The 20,823-nt window shown below is 47.1% G+C and overlaps 1 protein-coding gene across 9 annotated transcripts in view; it reads left to right on the top strand.

Annotated features, from left to right (window-relative positions):
• GFOD2 (Gfo/Idh/MocA-like oxidoreductase domain containing 2) overlaps positions 1-17,582 on the top strand; it is a 37,983-nt gene extending 20,401 nt beyond the window's left edge. For 4 of the 9 annotated variants that reach the window (XM_060083623.1, XM_060083625.1, XM_060083627.1 and 1 more), the window contains exons 2-5: positions 3,826-3,914; positions 7,125-7,470; positions 16,023-16,917; positions 17,015-17,582. In XM_060083623.1, the coding sequence (XP_059939606.1) occupies positions 7,212-7,470; positions 16,023-16,917; positions 17,015-17,105 (1,245 nt within the window). In that variant the 5' untranslated portion in view covers positions 3,826-3,914; positions 7,125-7,211 and the 3' untranslated portion in view covers positions 17,106-17,582. Of the gene's footprint in view, positions 1-3,825; positions 3,915-7,124; positions 7,471-9,429; positions 9,505-16,022 lie in introns of those variants that run through there. The other 5 variants (XM_060083628.1, XM_060083629.1, XM_060083624.1 and 2 more) reach the window with 4 other exon arrangements.
• The last annotated feature ends 3,241 nt before the right edge of the window (positions 17,583-20,823 follow it).

The following is a 20,823-nucleotide window of genomic DNA, read 5'->3' as shown; positions in this document are numbered from 1 at the left end:
GGGACTGGCAGGGACTGGCTATAGCTGATACTGTTACCACTTCAGGCACAGTGGGGGAAGGGAGGGGTACCGGAACCCAGCAAAATCTGTGGCTATGGGAGAGGGGTCCTCCGTAGACACTGACCTTGGTCAAGGATCACAGCTCCTGCCAGAGCCACATGCTGGTAGGGAGGAAGGCAGAGAATGAATACTGTAACCTTTCTTCCTGTGCTCTCATCTCCTCCTGAGATTGGCTGGACCCAGATGGAAGCCAGAGGGCCTGAAGCCCACGTGATACAGTTCTTAGAGACTGACCTTCTGATTCGTGGGGCACAGAGCAGAGCAGAGAGGGGATCAGGTGGCGAAGGTGGGGCAGAGCAGAAGTACCGAGCACACCCACCAAAGTCCAGACGCCTTAGATGAACACTTGTGCCACCAGCTCTGGCTCCTACTCCCGTTCTGACTTGTTGCTCCCAGAGTTAAGACTGTGTCTTTTCATCTTTTTATCCCCTACAGTCTCCCTGTTGGGGCCCTCAATAAAGGTGTGATGTAGAACAGAGCAATATTGGTTTGAGTGGTGGAGCTGAGACAAGCAGTCGCCAAGCCAGGGAGCAGAATGAACTTTCCTGGCTCACACTCATCGCTAAGGATGAAAGAAGAGTTGTTCCACACGTACAAGCCTCTGTTTTTATGGAGGCTCGGAGAAGCTCAGTAACCTGCTCCAGGTTTCACAGCTAGTTGTGGCAGGTGTGTTACACAAAACCAGCTGTGGAACCCTGGAAGAGTTACCTAGCCACTCTAAGCTTCTGCTTTCCTCGTCTATAAGACAGGGTTGCGTGGACTTGAAGGGATATACTGTACATTACACTAAACACTGCCTGGCCTATTGCACTCACTGCATATTAGCTTAGAATGTTATCTTCATAGTCCTACACAGCTTTCGAAGAGGAGATATCTAAGGCAGTCATACATAGCTTTAAAAAAAAAAAAAGATCCATGTAGTGACTTACTATGGGCCAGGCCCTGTTTTAAATGCTCATGAATATTAACTCATTTAATCCTTAACTCCTCTATGAGGTACATACAGTTAACCCCATTTTACAGATGAGGAAGCAGAGGCACAGAATGATTAAGAAACTTAACTGACGTTACCTAGTTGGTCAGTGGTGGAGCCAGGATCTGAGCCCAGGCAAGGATGGCTGCAGATTCCATGCTTCTAACCTCTGTGCTACCTTCCCCATAACCTATAGCCTTGTCAAACTATATATAGTCAGTCCTGTCAAGGCACTTTTCCCCCTCCATTCCTGACCAGCATATGCTGATTGGAATGCATGTGAGCTAGGCAGGACTGGGTTTGTGGAGATCTTTGGAGGCACATGAAAGGTATGTACAAGGATGTTGGGGGCAAGCAATAGGACATGTTGGGGTGAGAAAGGGTAATCACTGAAATAAATGAGGAAAACCAGTTCTGTCTACTGGAGCAGGAAATACCTAGTCAAGCTTGCCTAGCTTCATGCCATCTGGCTTCCTCAGAGGCCAGCTCTTGTCCCTTTATTTATGGGTGTTGATGAAGCTGCCCTTTGAGTCACTGTCAGTGAAACAGACGTTATTAAAATTCCTTCTAATCCATTCTGTTGTTTTAAGCCACCAGTGCAAATATACACCCAAATTTAATTAGAGCATGAAGGAATGAGGTGTGAGAGAGGAAGAAGTGTGCCCTGGGCAGGAATTTAGAGAGGACACGGACATCCTTGCTTATGTCTCACTCACCTGACCCTTAGAGCTGTTGCAATGAATGAACCACAAAGTTTAAGCAGAATCTTACTGTGTAGTGCTACAAATTTTACACTCTCAAGCTCCCAGAATATCCATGACTTGTAAGTAACCCCCAAAAAACCTGTAAATGGAGAAAGTGACCAAAATAGCTAAAGGGAGTTCAGGACATGAGAATTATAGAAGATAGTATGTGACTGACCTGTTCTCTAACTAGAAGGGAATCCTGTAAGGGCAAGAGAACTATCAGCAAAGAGGAAAGAGAGGTAGCTGAGAGGCCACGGACATTATTCACCATTAGAAAGAAAGATGGGACTTCCCTGGCAGTCCAGTAGTTAAGACTCTGTGCTTCCAATGCAGGGAGCACGGGTTCGATCCCCGGTTGGGGAACTAAGATCCCACATAAGCTAGAACCCAATGGTAGAAATGGTAGAGTGCAGGGAACAAGCCAAGCTCCACAGCCCAGAGAGTAGAGACAGGAGGAGGCAGGAAGCTGACAGGGGTCTGGATTTAGAGGCAGCTCAAGTCATGCTTATGTCCGTGGTTCACAAAGGCACAGGTGTCCTTCAGGTAGGATCAACCAGTACTGTAGGATGCTGTACTGTGGGCTATACAGGCAAACCAACCCCTAACAGAGATGTATACTTCGCACAGTACAGTTGTATCTACGGTAGAAGCAAAAGAGAAGCTGGATCTGAAAATGAAATTAAGAAAACAATTCCATTTACTATAGCATCAAATAAAATACTTAGAAATAAATTTAACATAAAAGTACTACCTTATACGCTAAAAACTACAAAACATTGTTGAAAGAAATTAGACATCCCATGTTCATGAACTTAATATTGTTAAGGTGGCAACAGTCCCCAAATTGATCTACAGATTCAAAGCAATCTCTATCAAAATCCCAGATTGACAAACTGATCCTAAAATTTATAGGAAAATACAAGGGTCCCATAATAGCCAAAATAATATTTAAAAACAACAAAGTTAGAAGACTCACACTTACTGATTTCAGAACTTACTATAAGTTCAGGACAGATGTATAGACCAATGGAATAAAATTGAGAGTCCATAAATAAACCCATACATTTGTGATAAACTGATTTTCAGTAAAGGTGCCAAGGTCATTCTGGGGGAAAGAATAGTCTCTTCAACAAATGGGGCTGGAACAACTAAATAACCAAATGTAGAAGAATAAAGTTAATTAGTATACCAGTGACTTCCAAATCTGCAGCACAAGCCCAGCTTTCTCTCCAGAGCTTCACACCCATATATTCTAAGCTCCACAAAACCCACATGACCAAACCTGAACAGAAGCAATAAAGTAAGATGGTGAGAACATCTTACTTTACTGTACCTCCCAATTCCTTCCTTTCCCCCATCCCCTAATTTACCTTCTGTCTCCAAGGATTTGCCTGTTCTGAACATTTTATATAAATGGAATCATATAATATGTGGCCTTCTGTGACTAGCTTCTTTCACTTAGCATAATGTTTTCAAGGTTCATCTGTGTTGTAGCTTGTACCAGTACTTCATTACTTGTTGTGGCTGAATAGTACTACTATGTATGGTTATACCAGATTTTGTTTACCGATTCAGCAGTTGATGGACATTTGGGTTGTTTCTACTTTTTGGCTATTATGATTAATTCTCCTGTGAATATTCATGTACAAATTTATATGTTAATATAATCTAAAAGGGGCTCAATAAACAACTGTTCCCCACTGTTTAATTCTCCCAGAAAGAAAAAATACACTCATCATCTGTTACTCTGAAGCCATTGTTTTCATCTTGAGTAACTATCTCCCCAACTTTTAACTGGTTTATAGCTAGTAATTTCACAGAGCGTTCTTCTTACTAGGTTATCTAGGTAAATGTTTTGAAACTCATCTCTTTTGGAGATAACCCTTGAAAGTGACCCTACACAAAGCTAGACCTGTCTTGAGATTTCTGGATCTTGCAGGGCCTTGTAAGTCATACTAAAGCATCTGGACTTCATACTGAGTCCAATGGGAAGTCACTGAAGTGTTTAAAAAGGAAGGGAGTGATGTGATTCCGTTTGCATTTTAGAAAGATCTCTTCGCAGTATGAGGAATGGATGAAGGAAGGAAAGAATGGAAGCAAGAGAGATCAAGTAGAAGGTTGTTGCAGTCATCCAGGTGAGTGGTGCTGGGGGCTAGACTAGGGCAATGGCAGAGGGGATATCAAAGAAGGGGTAGATTTAAGACATCATAAAGAGGGAGGATCAACAAGACTTGATGGTGAGTTACCTGTACAGGTAAGGGAATAAAGAGATTGCAGTGCTGGCCAGCTTTCTGAGTTGAGGAACTGAGTTGATGATGGTGACATACCAAGAGACAGAGAATACAGGAAGAAAATGTTTGAGGGAAGGTTTATGATAATTATTAAATGCTGACTGTATACTAGACACTTCACTGGGCACTTACAACCGGACCTCATTTAATCTTCAAAAAACCCCAGGAGCTAAACAGCATTAGACCTGCTTTTCCCATGAAAAACATTGCATTCAGCTAGGAAGTGGTGAGGCCAGAATTTGAACCCAGATGTCCTGGATGCCTTCACTTTGTGTGTTCTCACCATCTTACTTTACTGCTTCTGTTCAGGTTTGGTCGTGTGGGTTTTGCGGAGCTTAGAATATATGGGTGTGAGGCTCTGGAGAGAAAGCAGGGCTTGTGCTGCAGATTTGGAAGTCACTGGTATACTAATCAAAGCCTGGGACATGAGTAGGAAAAAGAATATGTGGAGCAAGAAGAGAAGAGGACACCTCTGACAGAACCTCGAGAAGCTCAGCATTGAAGGAGCTGAGGATAAGAGCAGGGGAGCCTGAAAGTGCTCAGAAATGACCAGAAAGGTGGGGGGTGTCATGGATGGGGAAGGAAGAGATGTATATGTCGCTAGTGCCCACAGTTGGTGAAGGAGGTAGTTAACTATTATGGATTTACAAAAGGAATGCCATGTCTCCATTAAACTGACAAATAGGCTGACTGATCTGTGAGGAGATGCAAGTGAAGCAATGTTACGTGGATAAAAGTAGAATAGCATTTGGATATCCAACATTTGGATACAACTTTTTAAAAATTGTGATTTGCAGAAAGTAGATTTTTTAAAAAGATAATTGGTAGACTAAGGGACTGTAAGGTGTTTATAAAATTATTATTTAAAATGGTACAGGACCTTGGGAATTCCCTGGTGGTCTAGTGGTTAGGAATTGGCACTTTCACTGCCGTGGGCCCAGGTTCAATCCCTGGTCGCAGAACTAAGATCCCACACGCTGCGTGGCTTGGCCTAAATAAATAAATTAAAAATAATAATAACTAAATAAAATGGTACAGGACCTGTGGAAAACAGTATGGCAGTTCCTCATAAAATTAAAAACAGATTTACCATATGATCCAGCAATTCCACCTCGGGGTATATACCCAAAAGAATTGGAAGCAGAGTCTGGAAGTATTTGTACATCCATGTTCATAACAGCATTATTCATAGTAGCTAAGATGTGGAAGCTATCCAGGTGTTCATGTACAGATGAGTGCGTAAGCAAAATGTGGTATATACATACAATGGAATATTATTCAACCTCAAAAAGGGAGGAAATTCTGACATAAGCTACACCATGGATGAACCTTGAGGACATGCTAAGTGAAATAAGCCAGCCACAAAAGGACAAATGCTATGAGATTCCACTTATATAAGGTTCCTACAGTAGTCAGATTCATAGAGACATGGTGGTTGCTAGGGGCTGGGGGGAGGGGTTGAAATGAGAAGTTACTGTTTAATGGGGACAGAGTTTCAGTTTTGCAATGTGAAAAGAGTTTTGGAAGTAGATGATGGTGATGGTTACACAACGGTATGAATGTACGTAATACCACTAACTGTACACTTAAAAATGGTTAAGGTAGTAAATTTTATGTGTATTTTACCACAATACAATAAGAACCAAAAAAAAAAAAAGAAAGTGATGGTGACATAGCCTCATCCCCACAGTCTGATTCCGTGGGTCTGGGGTCACCAGTGACTCTATACACAGCTAGAGTGGGGACCACTGGTTTAGCTGAGGGAGTGCTGTGTGGAGAAACCTGATACCCTGCACACACCTAAATCTCATTGTGGTTTCCAAGCAGACTTTTGTTTGGTCTCATTCTTTATTTCCTCTTATAAACCCTTGTGATCAGAAGGAAAAACTCCATAATAAGTAAGAAACATTCATTGTAGAAAATTTGACAAAGTTCAGAAAACAAAAATCATCCACAATCCCATCAATTTGAGTAGTAATTATTAAATTCAGGTCCTTGTGTTATGTCCTCTGTATGGAGTATGGTTATTGATAGAGATATCCTGTATATTCTCATACATACATACACCTTTTGTACTTTTTCTGGTTTTGTTTTAAACAAAATTGTTATCATGCTTCACATACTGTTTTCTGTCTTTTCAGTGAATACATGGTGATGTCTTTCAGGTCATTGAGGGCCTTCTACTCATGAGTTTCAGTGGCTCCGTAGTGTTATTAATCTAACCCACTACTGTTATTGAACATCTATCTCATTTCCCAATTTTTCACTCTTTTAGTCAACGTTAGCATGGATATTTTTATATAAAAAATTTCATTCTGGGCTTCCCTGGTGGCACAGTGGTTAAGAATCCGCCTGCCAATGCAGCAGACACGGGTTCGATCCCTGGTCCAGGAAGATCCCACATGCCGCGGAGCAACTAAGCCTGTGTGCCACAACTACCGAGCCCCACAATGAGAAGCCCGCGCACCGCGATGAAGATCCAATGCAGCCAAAAATAAATAAATAAAACAAATAAATTTTTTAAAAAATTTCATTCTAAATATCCTTGTTATTGCTGCTGCTGCTGCCAGTTTGGTAGTTGAAATTTTTTTGGGGGTATTTTTGGTTTCTAGTGAACATTTTCCTATGCTTGCTACCCTTAACTTTTAAATTATAACGTGTATAGCACCTAAGTAGTTCTCTTTCGTCTTTTACTGTAATAACACTCTTCTTTTTCTTCTTTTTCTTCTGTAATATAATATCATAGAATCATGAACTTGTACAAATTAAGGCCCTGGAGGTTAAATGGTTTGACCAGAGTCACACCGAAAATTAAGTAACAGAACAGAAACTTGAACCTAGCTTTACTCATTTTTCATCCTTCCTCCTCCTAGTAGATAGATATTGCTAATATCCTTAAGTCTCCATGGGAGAAGCTTCTGCAGCGTTTCAGTTTGGAGCAATATTTCATTGGTCTTTTGTGGCAGAGAACTTACTGCTTCCGAATCAGCCCCGAAAGTAGCCTCAACTGAGAGTGCCCTCCACTAACAGCCAGTGTCCTGCTTGCTGTTCCAGGAGCCATGTGTGACCAGGACAGTGGGATGGTCGTACTCATGCTGGAGACTCTTGTGAGGAGATGAGTTGGTGAACGGAGAAGCCAGCATGAAGATGCTTCCCGGAGTGGGCGTGTTTGGGACTGGCAGCTCTGCCCGGGTTCTGGTCCCGCTGCTGCGGGCAGAAGGGTTCACAGTGGAGGCCCTGTGGGGGAAGACCGAGGAGGAGGCGAAGCAGCTTGCCGAGGAGATGAACATCACCTTCTACACCAGCCGGACCGATGACGTCTTGCTGCATCAAGACGTGGATCTGGTGTGCATCAACATCCCCCCTCCGCTTACCCGACAGATATCTGTGAAGGCTCTAGGTACGGACAGTCAGGCCACAGCAAGGGCAGATTGCGCCTCCCTCTCAGTGGTCCTTGAGTGACACTGCTCTCCTCTGGGCCTGGGTGGTCCTTCTTGGGCCTGGGTCTGGGACAGCACTCATCCCTGAAGCAGTGCTGAGGGAGGGCACGTTGGGAGGCCTTATGGCTGGGGGAGGAAATGCTCCAGTGGCTGGGAGACATGCAGCGTTCCCCACATCCAATAAGTAAATCCCTGAGCAAAAATGAAGCAAATGTCTTTGGAGTTGGCCTGTCGCAGGGGCTAGAGATTATTACATTTCAGGCATTGTAAAGTTTGCCTCTGTGAAGTCAGAGTTCAAAGACCTGGGCACTGGGGAATTGGCTGTGATTGATGCATTTGTTCTTCCATTTCTGTGGCACGCAGCACCACAGAAAGGAGAAGAGGATGTGTATCAAGGCTGCCATTTCTCATATTTTGTCAGTCCTTGACTAGACTGAGCACACACCCTTCCCGCCAAGCTTTGCAATTTTGTATGCCAGAGGGTGGGAAGGCTCTCTGACAGTGCTGGGTTCCCCTGACAGGATCCACAGATCAGCCTGCTCACATCTCTGCTCCCTCCGGAAATAGTTTGCTCGGCCACCTCCTGCCCCTGGCTGGGCATGGCTTGGTGCGCTGTTCTCCTGCAGTTCCTGTTGGGCTTCTCTTTCCTGTCAACTGTAGAAAAATTATTCTCTTTGTCTTATATAGGAATCAGAATCTAATTTAATAGGGAAACAAACCAGTAAACATTCATCCAGCAGTTTTTTTAAAAATGTCTCCTGTGTGCTAGGCACTGTCCTGATGTCATTCTTGACATTCAGAGCAGTGTTGGATTGGAGCTATCTCTGCTTTCAGATTTCACAGTCCAGTTGAAGAGACTAGAAGTAACACACATTGCAAGGTAAATGAGAAAAGACTTAAGTAACAATTCAGGTAGCATATAATTAATTGACAGAGTAATTGTTTTATATAAGGTGATGGGAGCCAGGTGTCTCTCTGATGCAGTCAGAGATCTGTGGGTCCAGGAACTGATATGCCGTGAGGCTGACCGCCACTCCTTCTGGCCACTACCATGGTGGAGGGTCCAAGGCTCTGCTGCTTGTCTCTCCCATAGTCTGGGGATAAGAGAGTGTCTGTCACCTCTAGCCCAGTGGGTTGGAGAGGATAAGTGTTCACTGAAGTGAGCAGGAATAGTCTGTCTGGTTGTTGATTTAGAGCGTGTAAGTTTTGGCCAAAAATTATAGATGGTTTGTCTTTTCCAGAGAGCTCTCTCTGAGGATGTGTGACATTGGAGCTATTCACTGGCCCTAGATTTTTAGGGCAGATAACGCTCCCAGATTGGGTTTAGAAGTAGACTTAAGCCAACACTTTAACAGAGGGCTGGTTCAAGGGAATCAAGCTACCATGGTCACTTGACTTCTCGCCGTTCCCTGTGGCATGAATGCAGGTTGGTGAGGCCGGGTGTGTGCAGAGGCAGAGTGCTAGAGGCTCTGGTTGCCTTCTTGAACTTGAGGGTCCCACAGAGGCCATTTCTGAGCTGTGTAAGGAGAAAGAGGAAACCCCAGAGTTCTTTGGGCCCAAGCCTGCTGTTTTCCTGGTACAGGAAAACATTGGACTTTGGGCCATTTAATATAAACAGGAAGGACAGGGATGACCAGAAGCTTCTGGGGTCTTGTATCCCAGCCCTTAGTGAAGTAAGGCCATCAGCCTTCTCTCCACGTCTCTGTTGTCAGGAAGGAGGAGGGTATGAATGAGGGTCTTTGGTCTGTTCTTGCAGGTACATGACCACAGGGCCAATTTGGTTGGGCTGGGAGAGCCCTTGTCAGCTGGACCTGCCCTCAGGCACTGCCCACTTAGGCTCCAAAGGAGTCACTGAGCCTGTTGTGACCATGAAGTTGACTCCCTGTGTGCTTGCTTTCTTTTTTCTTTTTTTTTTTAAGTGAGAATTCTGTCTTAATTTTAACTTCTATGGAAGAGGCCATGAGAACTCCTCCAGTTTTCCCAGAGGACTTGATGTGAGTACACGAACTGCTGTAGGCAGAGCACCAAACTGACCTTGACATCAGACCCCACTTCTGACCCCATTTCTGTCCCTCTCAACCTGTGTGGGCCCCTGTGAAATGAGGGTATCATTCAGCCTTTCCAGCATGATACATGACTGCCTCTGAGTACTGACCAAGAAAGACACTGGCATCACATTACAAGGGAAAGCCAGGCTTTCCTGTTGTCCCACATGGAAGAGATTTGTTTAAGTTAAATTCACATCAAAAATAAATGGTAGGCATCTCCTCTGGATGTCCGTTAGGTAAGTGTTCACCGAGTTGAATGTAGCTTAGAAATGAAACTAAGCATTCTAAGTCATCTCAAATGTGAAACACTTTTCTGTAGGTTGGAGGACTATATATATATATATATATATATATATATACACACACACACACATATATCTTTATAAATATAAATTTATTTATTTATTTATGGCCGCGTTGGGTTTTCTTTGCTGCGCGTGCACTTTCTGTAGTTGTGGTGCGCTGGCTTCTCATTGTGGTGACTTCTCTTGTTGCGGAGCATGGGCTCTAGGTGCGTGGGCTTTAGTAGTTGCGGCATGCGGGCTCAGTAGTTGTGGCTCGTGGACTCTAGAGCAGAGGCTCAGTAGTTGTGGCGCACAGGCTTAGTTGCTCTGTGACATGTGGGATCTTCCTGGACCAGGGCTCGAACCCAGGTCCCCTGCATTGGCAGGCATATTCTTAACCACTTTGCCACCAGGGAAGTCCCTGGAGGACTGTACTTAAATTAATGCCTCAAAAGCAGGACCCATTCTTTCCTCCTGTAATGTGAAGCTCTGGAAGGAGCTCCTTCTTGGACCTCCCTTCCACCCCCCCACCCCCATCCCACCCATCTAGCTCATCACAGAGCACCGAGCTGAGCTGTGCTATACCACAGGTTCCCACTAGCTATCTGGTTTACACATGGTAGTGTACTTATGTCAAACCTAATCTCCCAGTTCATCCCATCCTCTCCTTCCCCCACTGTGTCCACACATCTGTTCTTTATGCATCTCTGTTCCTGCGCTGCAAATAGGTTCATCTGTACCATTTTTCTAGATTCCACGTGTATGCATTAATATACAATATTTGGTTTTCTCTTTCTGACTTACTTCACACTGTATGACAGTCTAGGTCCATCCACGTCTCTACAAATGACCGTATTGCATTCCTTATTATGGCTGAGTAGTATTCCATTGTATATATGTACCACATCTTCTCTATCCATTCATCTGTCGATGGACACTTAGGTTGTTTCCAGGTCCTGGCTATTGTAAATAGTGCTGCAATGAACATTGGGGTACATGTGTCTTTTTGAATTATGGTTTTCTCAGGGTCTTATTTTCTACTTTTGTTTGACTTTTCATTTTCTTCCACCTCAGATTTCATCCATGTGGCTTTCCCATGAATTCCTTAAAGGAGAGGGAGGGACTCTAATGTTTTATTTCTCAGTTTAGAAGTGGTTCAGAAAAATTTTAATGTACAAAGTGCCCCACCATTTTTGCCATAGTTGAATGTTTTCTTAAATCTGTCACTAAAAGGTAAGCTTCTGTGCCCAGTTCTTAAGATAACAAGGGATCATTCCTCAAGCAGCCTGACCCAGATAATTTAATCTCAAGAACACCAGTCCCTTGGGATGCCTTCCCTGACCCCCAGTCCAGATCAGGTCCCTGCTATATCTTTCATATTAACATTAATATCATCTTCATTGCATTTATCACAAGTGCAATTCTACGTGTATTCATAGGATAATTTGATTAATGGCTTTCTCTCCCACTAAACTGTAAGTTGTCTGAAAGTAGAGATCATGCCTGATGTTGTATCCTCTGAGCTTAGCACAGGGCCTGGCACACTGCTTGGATGGAAGTGTTCACAAATTCTACCTGTGCAAGCCCAGTCTGCTGGTGTGACTCAGGGAGCTGACAGGGGCTTATGACCCAGGAGAGACTGGGCTGTGGGCAGCAGTGATTCTGTCTGGTGGCTTTCAAACTTACTTTTCTAAGTAGCAGAACGTTCTTTGTTTAAAAAAAAAAAAAGGCAGAATCCATGGATTTTGTAAAACATAAAAGTAGTGGTTTTTCTGGGGCTGCTTTTCTTCCCTGCTGTTTGAAATCATTTGTCTAGTCCCACACCTCTAAAGAGGGAAACAGCGGTGTTGTCCCAGAGCTGTGAACCTGTGGTGCGTTACTAAGGAACAAAGAGGTGGTTTGGGGCAGCTTCTCAGGGCACTTTACTCCTAGGTCGTCTGGGGAGTATGAGCTGGAGAGAGGCTTGCAGTCTGGAACTTGTTCAGCCTCCAGAAGATCTGAGCTAATAGCCCTCGCTTTCCCCATTCCCTAGAGACAAAAGTGGTTTTCAGCTTCTCTAATATCTCGTTGATTTCCTAACAGGAAAGCTAGATAAACTTAAATAAACATGTCTTTCAAGGCAACACCAGTCTTCCTAAAGGTACAGGACCTGTGCAGCTGGGCTGCAGGAGCCTGGTTTAACTCAAGATGGCCTTTAGCTCCCACACTAATAATACTACTGGGTCCCAAGTTCAAAAGCTCTCTACTGTTCAGGCTCAAGAAGGAAGGCCTCTTCCCCTTCCCTGGCCTCTCGTGGCATGAAGTAGATATTACTTATTCTAGTTTTATCACCACAAAACTCTCAGCAGCCACAGGAATCCTTTTCCTCCCAGCCCACCTCCTCTCCTCCCCACATTGCAGTGTCCACCCCAACCCCTGCTGTGCATAGTTATAGCAGGAAACCTCTGGGTTGGCCAGAGCTGCAGCCAAGTGGCCAGATTCTCACCGAGTATTGTGATTCTCCTGTCCCTAATCCTAAAATCCCACAAGTGTGGGGAAGCATTGGAGACCCTCCAAGAGCAGATAGTGATAGCAGTTAGGGGCTACTCTCCTTGCAGGTCCAGCTCTGGACCCCTGTGCAAGGGCCTCTCCCCTTGCCTTGGCCCCCTGCCTTTTCCACGCTGCTCCCCGCCTTGGGCATGTAACGCTTGGCTAGCCATTCTCCTGTTGTCCTGCCAGTGCCTGTTGTAAAGCTTTCGTTACTGTTTAGAGAAGAGCAGGAGATTTCAAGAGTTTTGTAAAGTGAAGAGATTGAATTAGGTCATAGGCTACTGATCTACATGTGTTCCTCCTTGCCGCAACACTGAGCTTCGTAACACTGGGAGTTCATGCCCGAGAATCCCATATGTGCAGATGGCAAATGCTCTGTGGGGTTCTTGAGGGTCAGGGTGGCAGGGGGGAGGGTAGGAAGTGAGGGGAGCTTGGAAGGATTGGCCAAAGGCACCAGATTATCTCCTGTGGGCTTTGTCAGGATGTGAGCTTCCGAAGGACTGGTCTGGGCCTAACTCTATGAGAGGCCTGATAAACAGCACATAGAATAAGAAAACTCATCTATGTTCATGTTGATCTTTAAACTTCTTTTTAAATATTAAATTTTCAAAATATTGAACATTGATATTATTGGCCTGGAAAATGTAGCTTCTGTGTGAGTCTTAAAATCTGAGTCACAGTGGACCTTTTTTTCCCTGTATTTATGACATCTGCTGGGTCTCTCCCGTGGTGATGGTTATAAAATGTACCATTGACAGAGCTGTGCTGGGCTGAGCACTTTACATATCCTGCCTCATTTGACTTACTGTTCTACCCTGCATGGTAGATGTGACTCTCCTTTTACAGTGTAGTAAACCAAAGCCCAGAGAGGTTTAGAAATGTCCCAGGTCATGCAGCAACCAAGCGAGAGAACCAAAATTTGAATCCCAAAGTGGCTCCAAAGCTCGAGTTTGGCACCAATAAATGGCCCTTTCTGAGTAGTCAGCTGTCCTGGGGCCCCATTGTTTCTGTTGCAAGGTGGCCAGACAAGTTCGCCTCCTGAGCATGTGTGAACAGAATCCAAGTCCATCAGAAGAAGCTACACTCAGGGACTTCCCTGGTGGTCCAGTGGGTGGGACTCCATGCTCGCATTCGTGGGGGGCCCAGATTCAATCCCTGGTTAGGGAACTAGATCCTGCATGCCACAACTAAGAGTTCACATGCTGCAACTAAGAAGTCCACATGCTGCAACTAAGAATTCCACATGCTGCAACTAAAAAAAAAGATCCCACAGGCCACAACGAGGATCCCATGTGCACAACTGGGACCCAGCGCAGCCTAAATTAATAAATAAATATTTTTAATTTATTAAAATAAAAAATTAAATAAAAATGTAAAAAAGAAGAAGCCGGACTTCCCTGGTGGTGCAGTGATAAAGGATCCGCCTACCAGTGCAGGGGACATGGGTTTGAGCCCTGGTCCTGGAAGATCACACATGCCGCGGAGCAACTAAGCCCGCGAGCCACAACTACTGAAGCCTGCGTGCCTAGAGCCCGTGCTCCACAACAAGAGAAGCCACCACAATGAGAAGCCCGCGCACCGCAACAAAGAGTAGCCCCTGCTCGCCGCAACTGGAGAAAGCCCATGCACAGCAACAAAGACCCAACGCAGCCAAAAATAAATAAATAAATGAAATAAATTTATTAAAAAAAAAAAAAAAGACTGAGGGAGACGAGTTAAGTTACCATTGCAATAATCCAGGCAAAAAAGTGTGGTGACTTGGATGAGGAAGGTGGCAGTGGTGGTAGTGGGAACTGGTGAGATCCTGGATGTAGTTTGAAAGCTAAGCCAACGGGATTTATCGATGATTGAAAGTGGGACGGATGTGAGTGACATCCGTGATTTTGGCTTGAGAAACGGGGAGAATGGAATCGCCATTGACTGAGATGGAGAAAACTCAGGGAAGGGAGTTTCAAGAGCTCAGTTTGGGATTCCAACCCCAAACCTATCCCACCACCTTGAATGTCTTTGTGAGTGATGCTACCAACTATCTATCCAATTTCCTACATTTCTTATAGACCCTGTGTAGACCCTCCAACCTGTTTCCTGGTGTTCACTCAGGACTTTAGGAATCCCAGCCCTTTCCTCAGTGCTTTTGCACATGCAGTTTCCTGCCTGGGTGTCCTTTCCCCCTTATGCTCCCTGGAACATCTGCTTCCTTAAAGATAACCCTGGCGGCACTCCCCCATGAAGTCTTCCCTTATTCTGCCATCTGTACCAGACCCTTGAGCTTGTTCCCTCAAGAAGCCCATGACTTCTTGGGTGAATTGAGGTAGTGGAATTTGAGTTGCACCCCAAGGGCAGTGTCTGTGGAATGAGTAGTGGAATAACTGGATGTCTTCACCCTTCCCTAGCTTGCAAAACCTGTGTGTGTCCAGTCCATACGACTTCTTGGGCTTTGTAAGTTTTCTGTTGAAGGTATTAGCATAAGACTTTCTTCTGCTTGAACCATCCCAAGCTCACAGCAATATTCCAGGAGTTGGTGTCTTGTGGCTGTTCGTACCCTCATGAGCTTTCATCTCATGATGTGGAGGAGTGTTGATCCCTTCGTTTTCCTCGTGTGGGAGCTGCTCCGTCCTCTTGGTCTCTCTCTTCAGGGCTTTGTCTAGCTTTGTTTTGCTCTCTGGGTGCATTCCAGCTGCGATGTACTCAGAACAGGCATGAGACAGAAAGGATGTTTTCTCTCCCTTTCCCCTCCTCCTGGAGCCAAGCATTTTCGGGCCTTATGACTACACTAACTTGTTGAACCAGTGTTTTCAGAGGACAATCTGCAAGGAATCTTAGAGCCCTTTCTGCAGTTACAACTGAGAGTGCTAAGCTCATCCCCTAGAATATTGATTTGATTTTCTTACCCCAAGATGATGATCTAATAAATGCATAAAGGTACATAAGCATGTCCAAGAAGCATGACCACCTCTCCAGCCCACTTGTATTAGGCAGTGTTCTCTAGATAAACAGAACCAGGAGGATGTATATTGAGAGAGGGAGGTAGAGATTTATTTTCTAAAAACTGACTCATGCTATTGTAGGAGCTGACAGATCTGAAATCTGCAGAGCAAATCTGAATTCCAGCAAGAGGTTATGTTGCAGACTTGAGTCTGAAGGCAATCCGGAGGCAGAATTCCTTCCTCTTCAGGGAACTTCAGTCTTTTTTCTCAAGGCCTTCATCTGATGAGTTGAGGCCTGCCCACATTATGGAGGGTAGTCTGCTGTACTCAAAGTCTACTGGTTTAAATGTTAATCAGATCTAAAGATATCTTCCCAGCAGTGTCTAGACTAGTATTTGATGGGCACCATGACCTGACCAAGTTGACACATAAAGTTAACCTTGTACCACCTCGCTTTACCTCTCACTCCTGGTTTGCACCTTCTGCCTCTACTTTCATTTTTCCTTTAAGAACTTGCTTCTCTTTCTCAAGCCCGTAACTCTTTCTCTAGTCCCAGTCACTGGGTACCATTTTCATCCAAGCTGATCACCTTTCCTTTTGTCCCAGGTCACCACCTGGTCTCAGAGGCGGCTTTCCTGAGTCACCTGCCTTCCAGAAATGGGTTTTCTTTTCCCAGTGTAAACCCCTTGGAGCTTTGAGATTTCCTGTTGTGTTTTATTCTCAGGCATTGGGAAGAATGTGGTTTGTGAGAAGGCAGCAACCTCGGTGGATGCCTTCCGGATGGTGACAGCCTCACGCTACTACCCGCAGCTGATGAGCCTGGTGGGGAACGTGCTGCGCTTCCTGCCTGCCTTCGTGCGCATGAAGCAGCTGATTGCCGAGCACTACGTGGGTGCAGTGATGATCTGTGATGCCCGCGTCTACTCGGGCAGCCTGCTCAGCCCCAACTACGGCTGGATCTGTGATGAGCTCATGGGCGGTGGGGGCCTGCACACCATGGGCACCTACATTGTGGACCTGCTGACCCACCTGACTGGCCAGAAAGCCGAGAAGGTACATGGGCTGCTCAAGACCTTTGTGAGGCAGAATGCAGCCATCCGTGGCATCCGGCATGTCACCAGCGATGACTTCTGTTTCTTCCAGATGCTCATGGGCGGGGGTGTGTGCAGCACAGTAACACTCAACTTCAACATGCCAGGCGCCTTTGTGCACGAGGTCATGGTGGTGGGCTCTGCGGGACGCCTTGTTGCCCGGGGAGCTGACCTCTACGGGCAGAAGAACTCTGCCACACAAGAGGAGCTGCTGCTGAGGGACTCGCTGGCCGTGGGCACGGGGCTCCCCGAGCAGGGCCCCCAGGATGTCCCGCTGCTTTACCTGAAGGGCATGGTCTACATGGTGCAGGCCCTGCGCCAGTCCTTCCAGGGGCAGGGGGACCGCCGCACGTGGGACCACACCCCCGTCTCCATGGCCGCCTCATTCGAGGATGGGCTCTACATGCAGAGCGTGGTGGACGCCATCAAACGGTCGAGCCGATCCGGGGAGTGGGAGGCTGTGGAGGTGCTGGCGGAGGAGCCCGACGCCAACCAGAACCTGTGCGAGGCGCTCCAGCGGAATAACCTGTGAGCCTGCACGTGGGCTCCCTGCCACGGGGCGGAGGGCGAGGGAGGAGCTGTGATGGGAGGGCTTGGTTATAGCACAGTGTCTTTCATTTGATAGGTCAGCTTGGGCAGAGTTGAATTCGGGTGAATCCGAAGGTGGCCCCAGGAGAGCGCCCCCTCCAGTGCTCATTTACTCCTCAGACTGGTGAGGCGGTGCCGTTCCGATTGCCATGGCTGAGAGGGCCAGCACACTGCACAGGGCGGAGCTGCCCCCAGTGTGTGAGCAGTTCCAGCAAAGGCTTGACTTGGGGGCTTCATCAGCCTATTTGTGGTCTTAACTGGATGCGAAAGCACAGCAAGGAGCCAGCTTGGCTTGATTCCTCAGGCCTGAGGAGAAATGACAAGAGGCCTTGTTTCCATGCCCGTCCTGGGCTGGGGCATCTCAGGAATGGTGAGGGCACGAAGTCATCCCTCGGGGATCTGCACCTGCCCTCGCTCCCATGTGACCAAGCCCTTCCGGCCTCCAGGCTGCCCCTTCCCTGGCAGGGAGGAGGGGTTCTGTAGTAGATGAGCTCTCAAGGGCTGTTGACCGAGGGCAGAGGGCCCCTGAGTTGGCAGAGAGGAGACAAGGGAGAGCTCTGGGACATCTGATAAATGTTAATAAATCCGAAAGTCTGACACTGTGACATGTGGTTGTTGGTTGTTTGTTTGGTAGATTGGGTTTCTTTAATAATGAAAGGCTTGTTGATTGTTGTAGATTTGTTTCTATTTTTCTCTTTCCTCATGGCTCCATAGCAGCCCTGACCTGCTCTGGATCCATCACTATCTCGCGGGACACACAGGCTCCTACCGTTGTCTGCCCTCATCTCCTGGCTTATTCCCTTGCAGCTGAATCCCTCAGGAGCCCTCCAAGAAGTCTTTCCTCAGCAAACAGGACTTAAGACTTCAGGGGGCCAACCAGGCCTGATGTTTAAGGGGAGATAGTGGGAGAGTTTGAGGTCTCCCTGGGCTGGAGGTCAGGAAGGGTTCTGTTCTCGAAACCAAGGGGTTGGCTCCAGAGGAGCCCTGGGAGAGGAGGGGTGAGGAGTGGCCCCAGGGAGGCTAGACGGGGTGAACTGGAGGAAGGCGCTGCCCCTCGGAAGCATTGTAGCCGGGGTGTAGCCGAGCACTGCCTGGCCTAGCCAGCCAGTCTCCAGCTCTGCTTTTACTCACCTGTTCTCCCCACAGGAAGAGGCTTTTAACCCTGTCAGTCAGGGGCAGGTGGGGCAGGACCATGGGAATGGACACATCTACCCCTTTGTTTCCTCTGCCAGAATTAAGTCTGGACCAAACTTTCCCCTTCTCTAATCTTCCCTCTTTCTGGCCTGCTGTGGACTCCTCACCAGAAAGAGAAAGGCTCAGAGAGGGCTCCCTCTTCCTCCTGGCACCCTTTATAGGAGTCACCAGGCCTATTTTCCTGTATTGTCCTGGTTACAGACCTTGTCTTTGTGAGGTAAAATAACAGTGGCTAGTGTTGGGGTGTACTTATTGCATATTGGGGCCCCTGGGATAGACGGTTCACGTGTATTATTCCGTTTAATATCCAAACCACTCTACGAGGTACTACTATTAATATTCCCGTTATCCAGAGCAGAGAGGGGCAAAGTTACTTGCCTCCTGTAAGTTATAAGTGACAGAGCTAGGAGCCTGGTCAGGGCCCTCTGACTACAGAGCCTGACCCTGAACTACTCCTTCCTTAGTGCTTGTGGCATCTCAAGACTCTTGAGTGCCCAGGCATTGCCCCTCCCCGCTCAGGTCCTCATCCAGGTTTCATTCCTCTCTACAGCAGGAATCTCAGCCTGGCCTGAACTAGTAGGTGGACTGTAGAGAGAACCCCACCAGGCAGGATGCTGGCAGAGGTGAAGGAGGAGAAGCTGCTCCCTTCCTCCCGGCTCAGCCCCAGGTCATCCTTCTGTGTGTTAATAGGATGTTGAGATCCCCCCTAAATTTGGGTATTGACCAAGAAAGCACATGCATCCTGCATCCGATTCAGATGCTCTTACTTAAGAAAGGGCCATGTTATTGACCCACAGTGGCACTTAGGTTTTATAAGACTCTGCAACAAAACCTCTGGTTTACAAAGATGGATTCCGACCAAGTCCTGGGGCCGACTGTACATGGGCTTAGGGCAGAGCTACTCTTGAGGACCCAGGTCCTCTGTTGGTACTCTGCAGAACCTAGGTCCATGGCCATCCCTCAGACATCTTTACCACCATGTATCTCTTGGATTGGTGCCGGGGAGGGGAGGTACCATGAAGTGACCCAGATGCCTGTTCCCAAGGAAGCCAGCAGGGTTCTGGTTCCCAGAGGTGACAGTCAACTGGTTCCAGGCTTGTCCTGCAGCTCCCCCTCCTGGAGGAAGTCAGCATCACCTCCCAGGACCTGTTTCCCAAATCTCAGGATCTTCCTTGGGTCAAAATAAAGTTTTTCCAAGCCAATGAAAATGCAGTTAGCTTTTCCTCTCTGTTACAGCAAGCAGAAGAGAACTTCCAGAATACCTGTTGCTTATTTTCCAACCCCCAACCAAATCTAGGCTTCGCACTCACCTAGACAATGGCAGCAGCCTCCTCGCTTCCCTGTCCCCAGTCTTTCCCTTCCTTATTCGGCCCTTCACGCTGATGCCCAAGCAACCTCGCCAAAATGTCAGGCCAAGATCCCTCGTTGCCTACACCCCTCCTTATCCCTCCCAGTCTCACCCAGCCTGGTGTGATAGCCAGGCCTCTGCTTCAGCCATGCTAAACGGCCCTCCTACACGGGGCTGACATCTTCCACACTAGTGAGGCTTCATCCCTGGCATATCCTCTGGAAGGCCACCCAACTCTCTCCTTCAGGAAGCAGCTGGAGAGCTGCCTATTCACTCCTGCAGGCAAAGCGGCAGTCACCCCCACTACCTGTGGCGCCACAGCTTTGGTCCTCAGCCCTTCCGTATCACGTCTCCTTGAATTACGCTGCCTCAGCATTGCACACTTAGAGTGAGCTTCTAGGAGTGGTAGTGGTGTCTTGTTCCTTTCTGTGGCTGCTATCACCCACCCTGCTTAGACAAGCCTGTCAAGTGAATAAGACCCCGGGAAACAGACTGATTCTTCTGTGGTTACTGAGTATTTCCTACGTCACCTGTGAGGAGATAGGAACAGATCTTCCTTATCAGTGCTGGCCTGGCCGACACCTCCAGCCCTGGAGACCACACAGAGAAAGCAGATGCTCAGCCTTCTTGGGTCAGGTCTTAGCCAGAGAGCCCCCAGGTTCAGAGATCTTCAGGGCTCCGGAAAGGGCAGGCCCTCCCTGGGCCCCAGGGTGTGGTCTCATGCAAGGCCACTTCTTTGCAGCCCTCTGCTTCCTCAGCCATAAAGTCAGGAGATCAAACTCCGTTATCTCTAAAATCCCTGGAGAATTCGTGCTCATCCCTATGGGCAACATTTCAGTCTGCATGGTCCCTGTAGAGGTATCTCCTAGCTCAGTCAAGTCACTGCCCTGAGGGAGGAGCGTGGGCAAAAAGAATAAATGTCCTGACCCCACGGCTCGCCCTGAGGCCTTGTCATGGGGCCAGTGAGCATCCAAGTGACCCCTAAAGGAGGGAACAGCCTGGGATTGTGCCCATTTTCTTCCTACTTCCTCCATCTGGGCCTGCCCACCCCCTCCCTTCCTGGATAGCCAGGCCATTATCCCAGGGGCCCCCCATATGGTCCTAGACTTTGGATGGCCTCAGCCTTTCAGATCCTAACCTGTCCCTCTCGGCAGCTTCCTTGGCTCCCCACCTTGGTCTCCTTATCTTGGTGCCTTTCATGGGGGCCCTCTGTTAGGTGGATGCGGTGCAATGACACATGCCTTGGGGAGTCCACAGTCTAGTCCCCGAAATAGTTGTATAACCCACAGTGATAGCAGCGTGTA

Source organism: Mesoplodon densirostris, chromosome 19 (genome assembly GCF_025265405.1).
Source record: "Mesoplodon densirostris isolate mMesDen1 chromosome 19, mMesDen1 primary haplotype, whole genome shotgun sequence".
In the NCBI taxonomy this organism is placed as follows: Eukaryota; Metazoa; Chordata; class Mammalia; order Artiodactyla; family Ziphiidae; genus Mesoplodon; species Mesoplodon densirostris.
The sequence above is the reverse complement of the archived record's forward strand: the minus strand, read 5'-3'. Positions and strand labels throughout refer to the sequence as shown.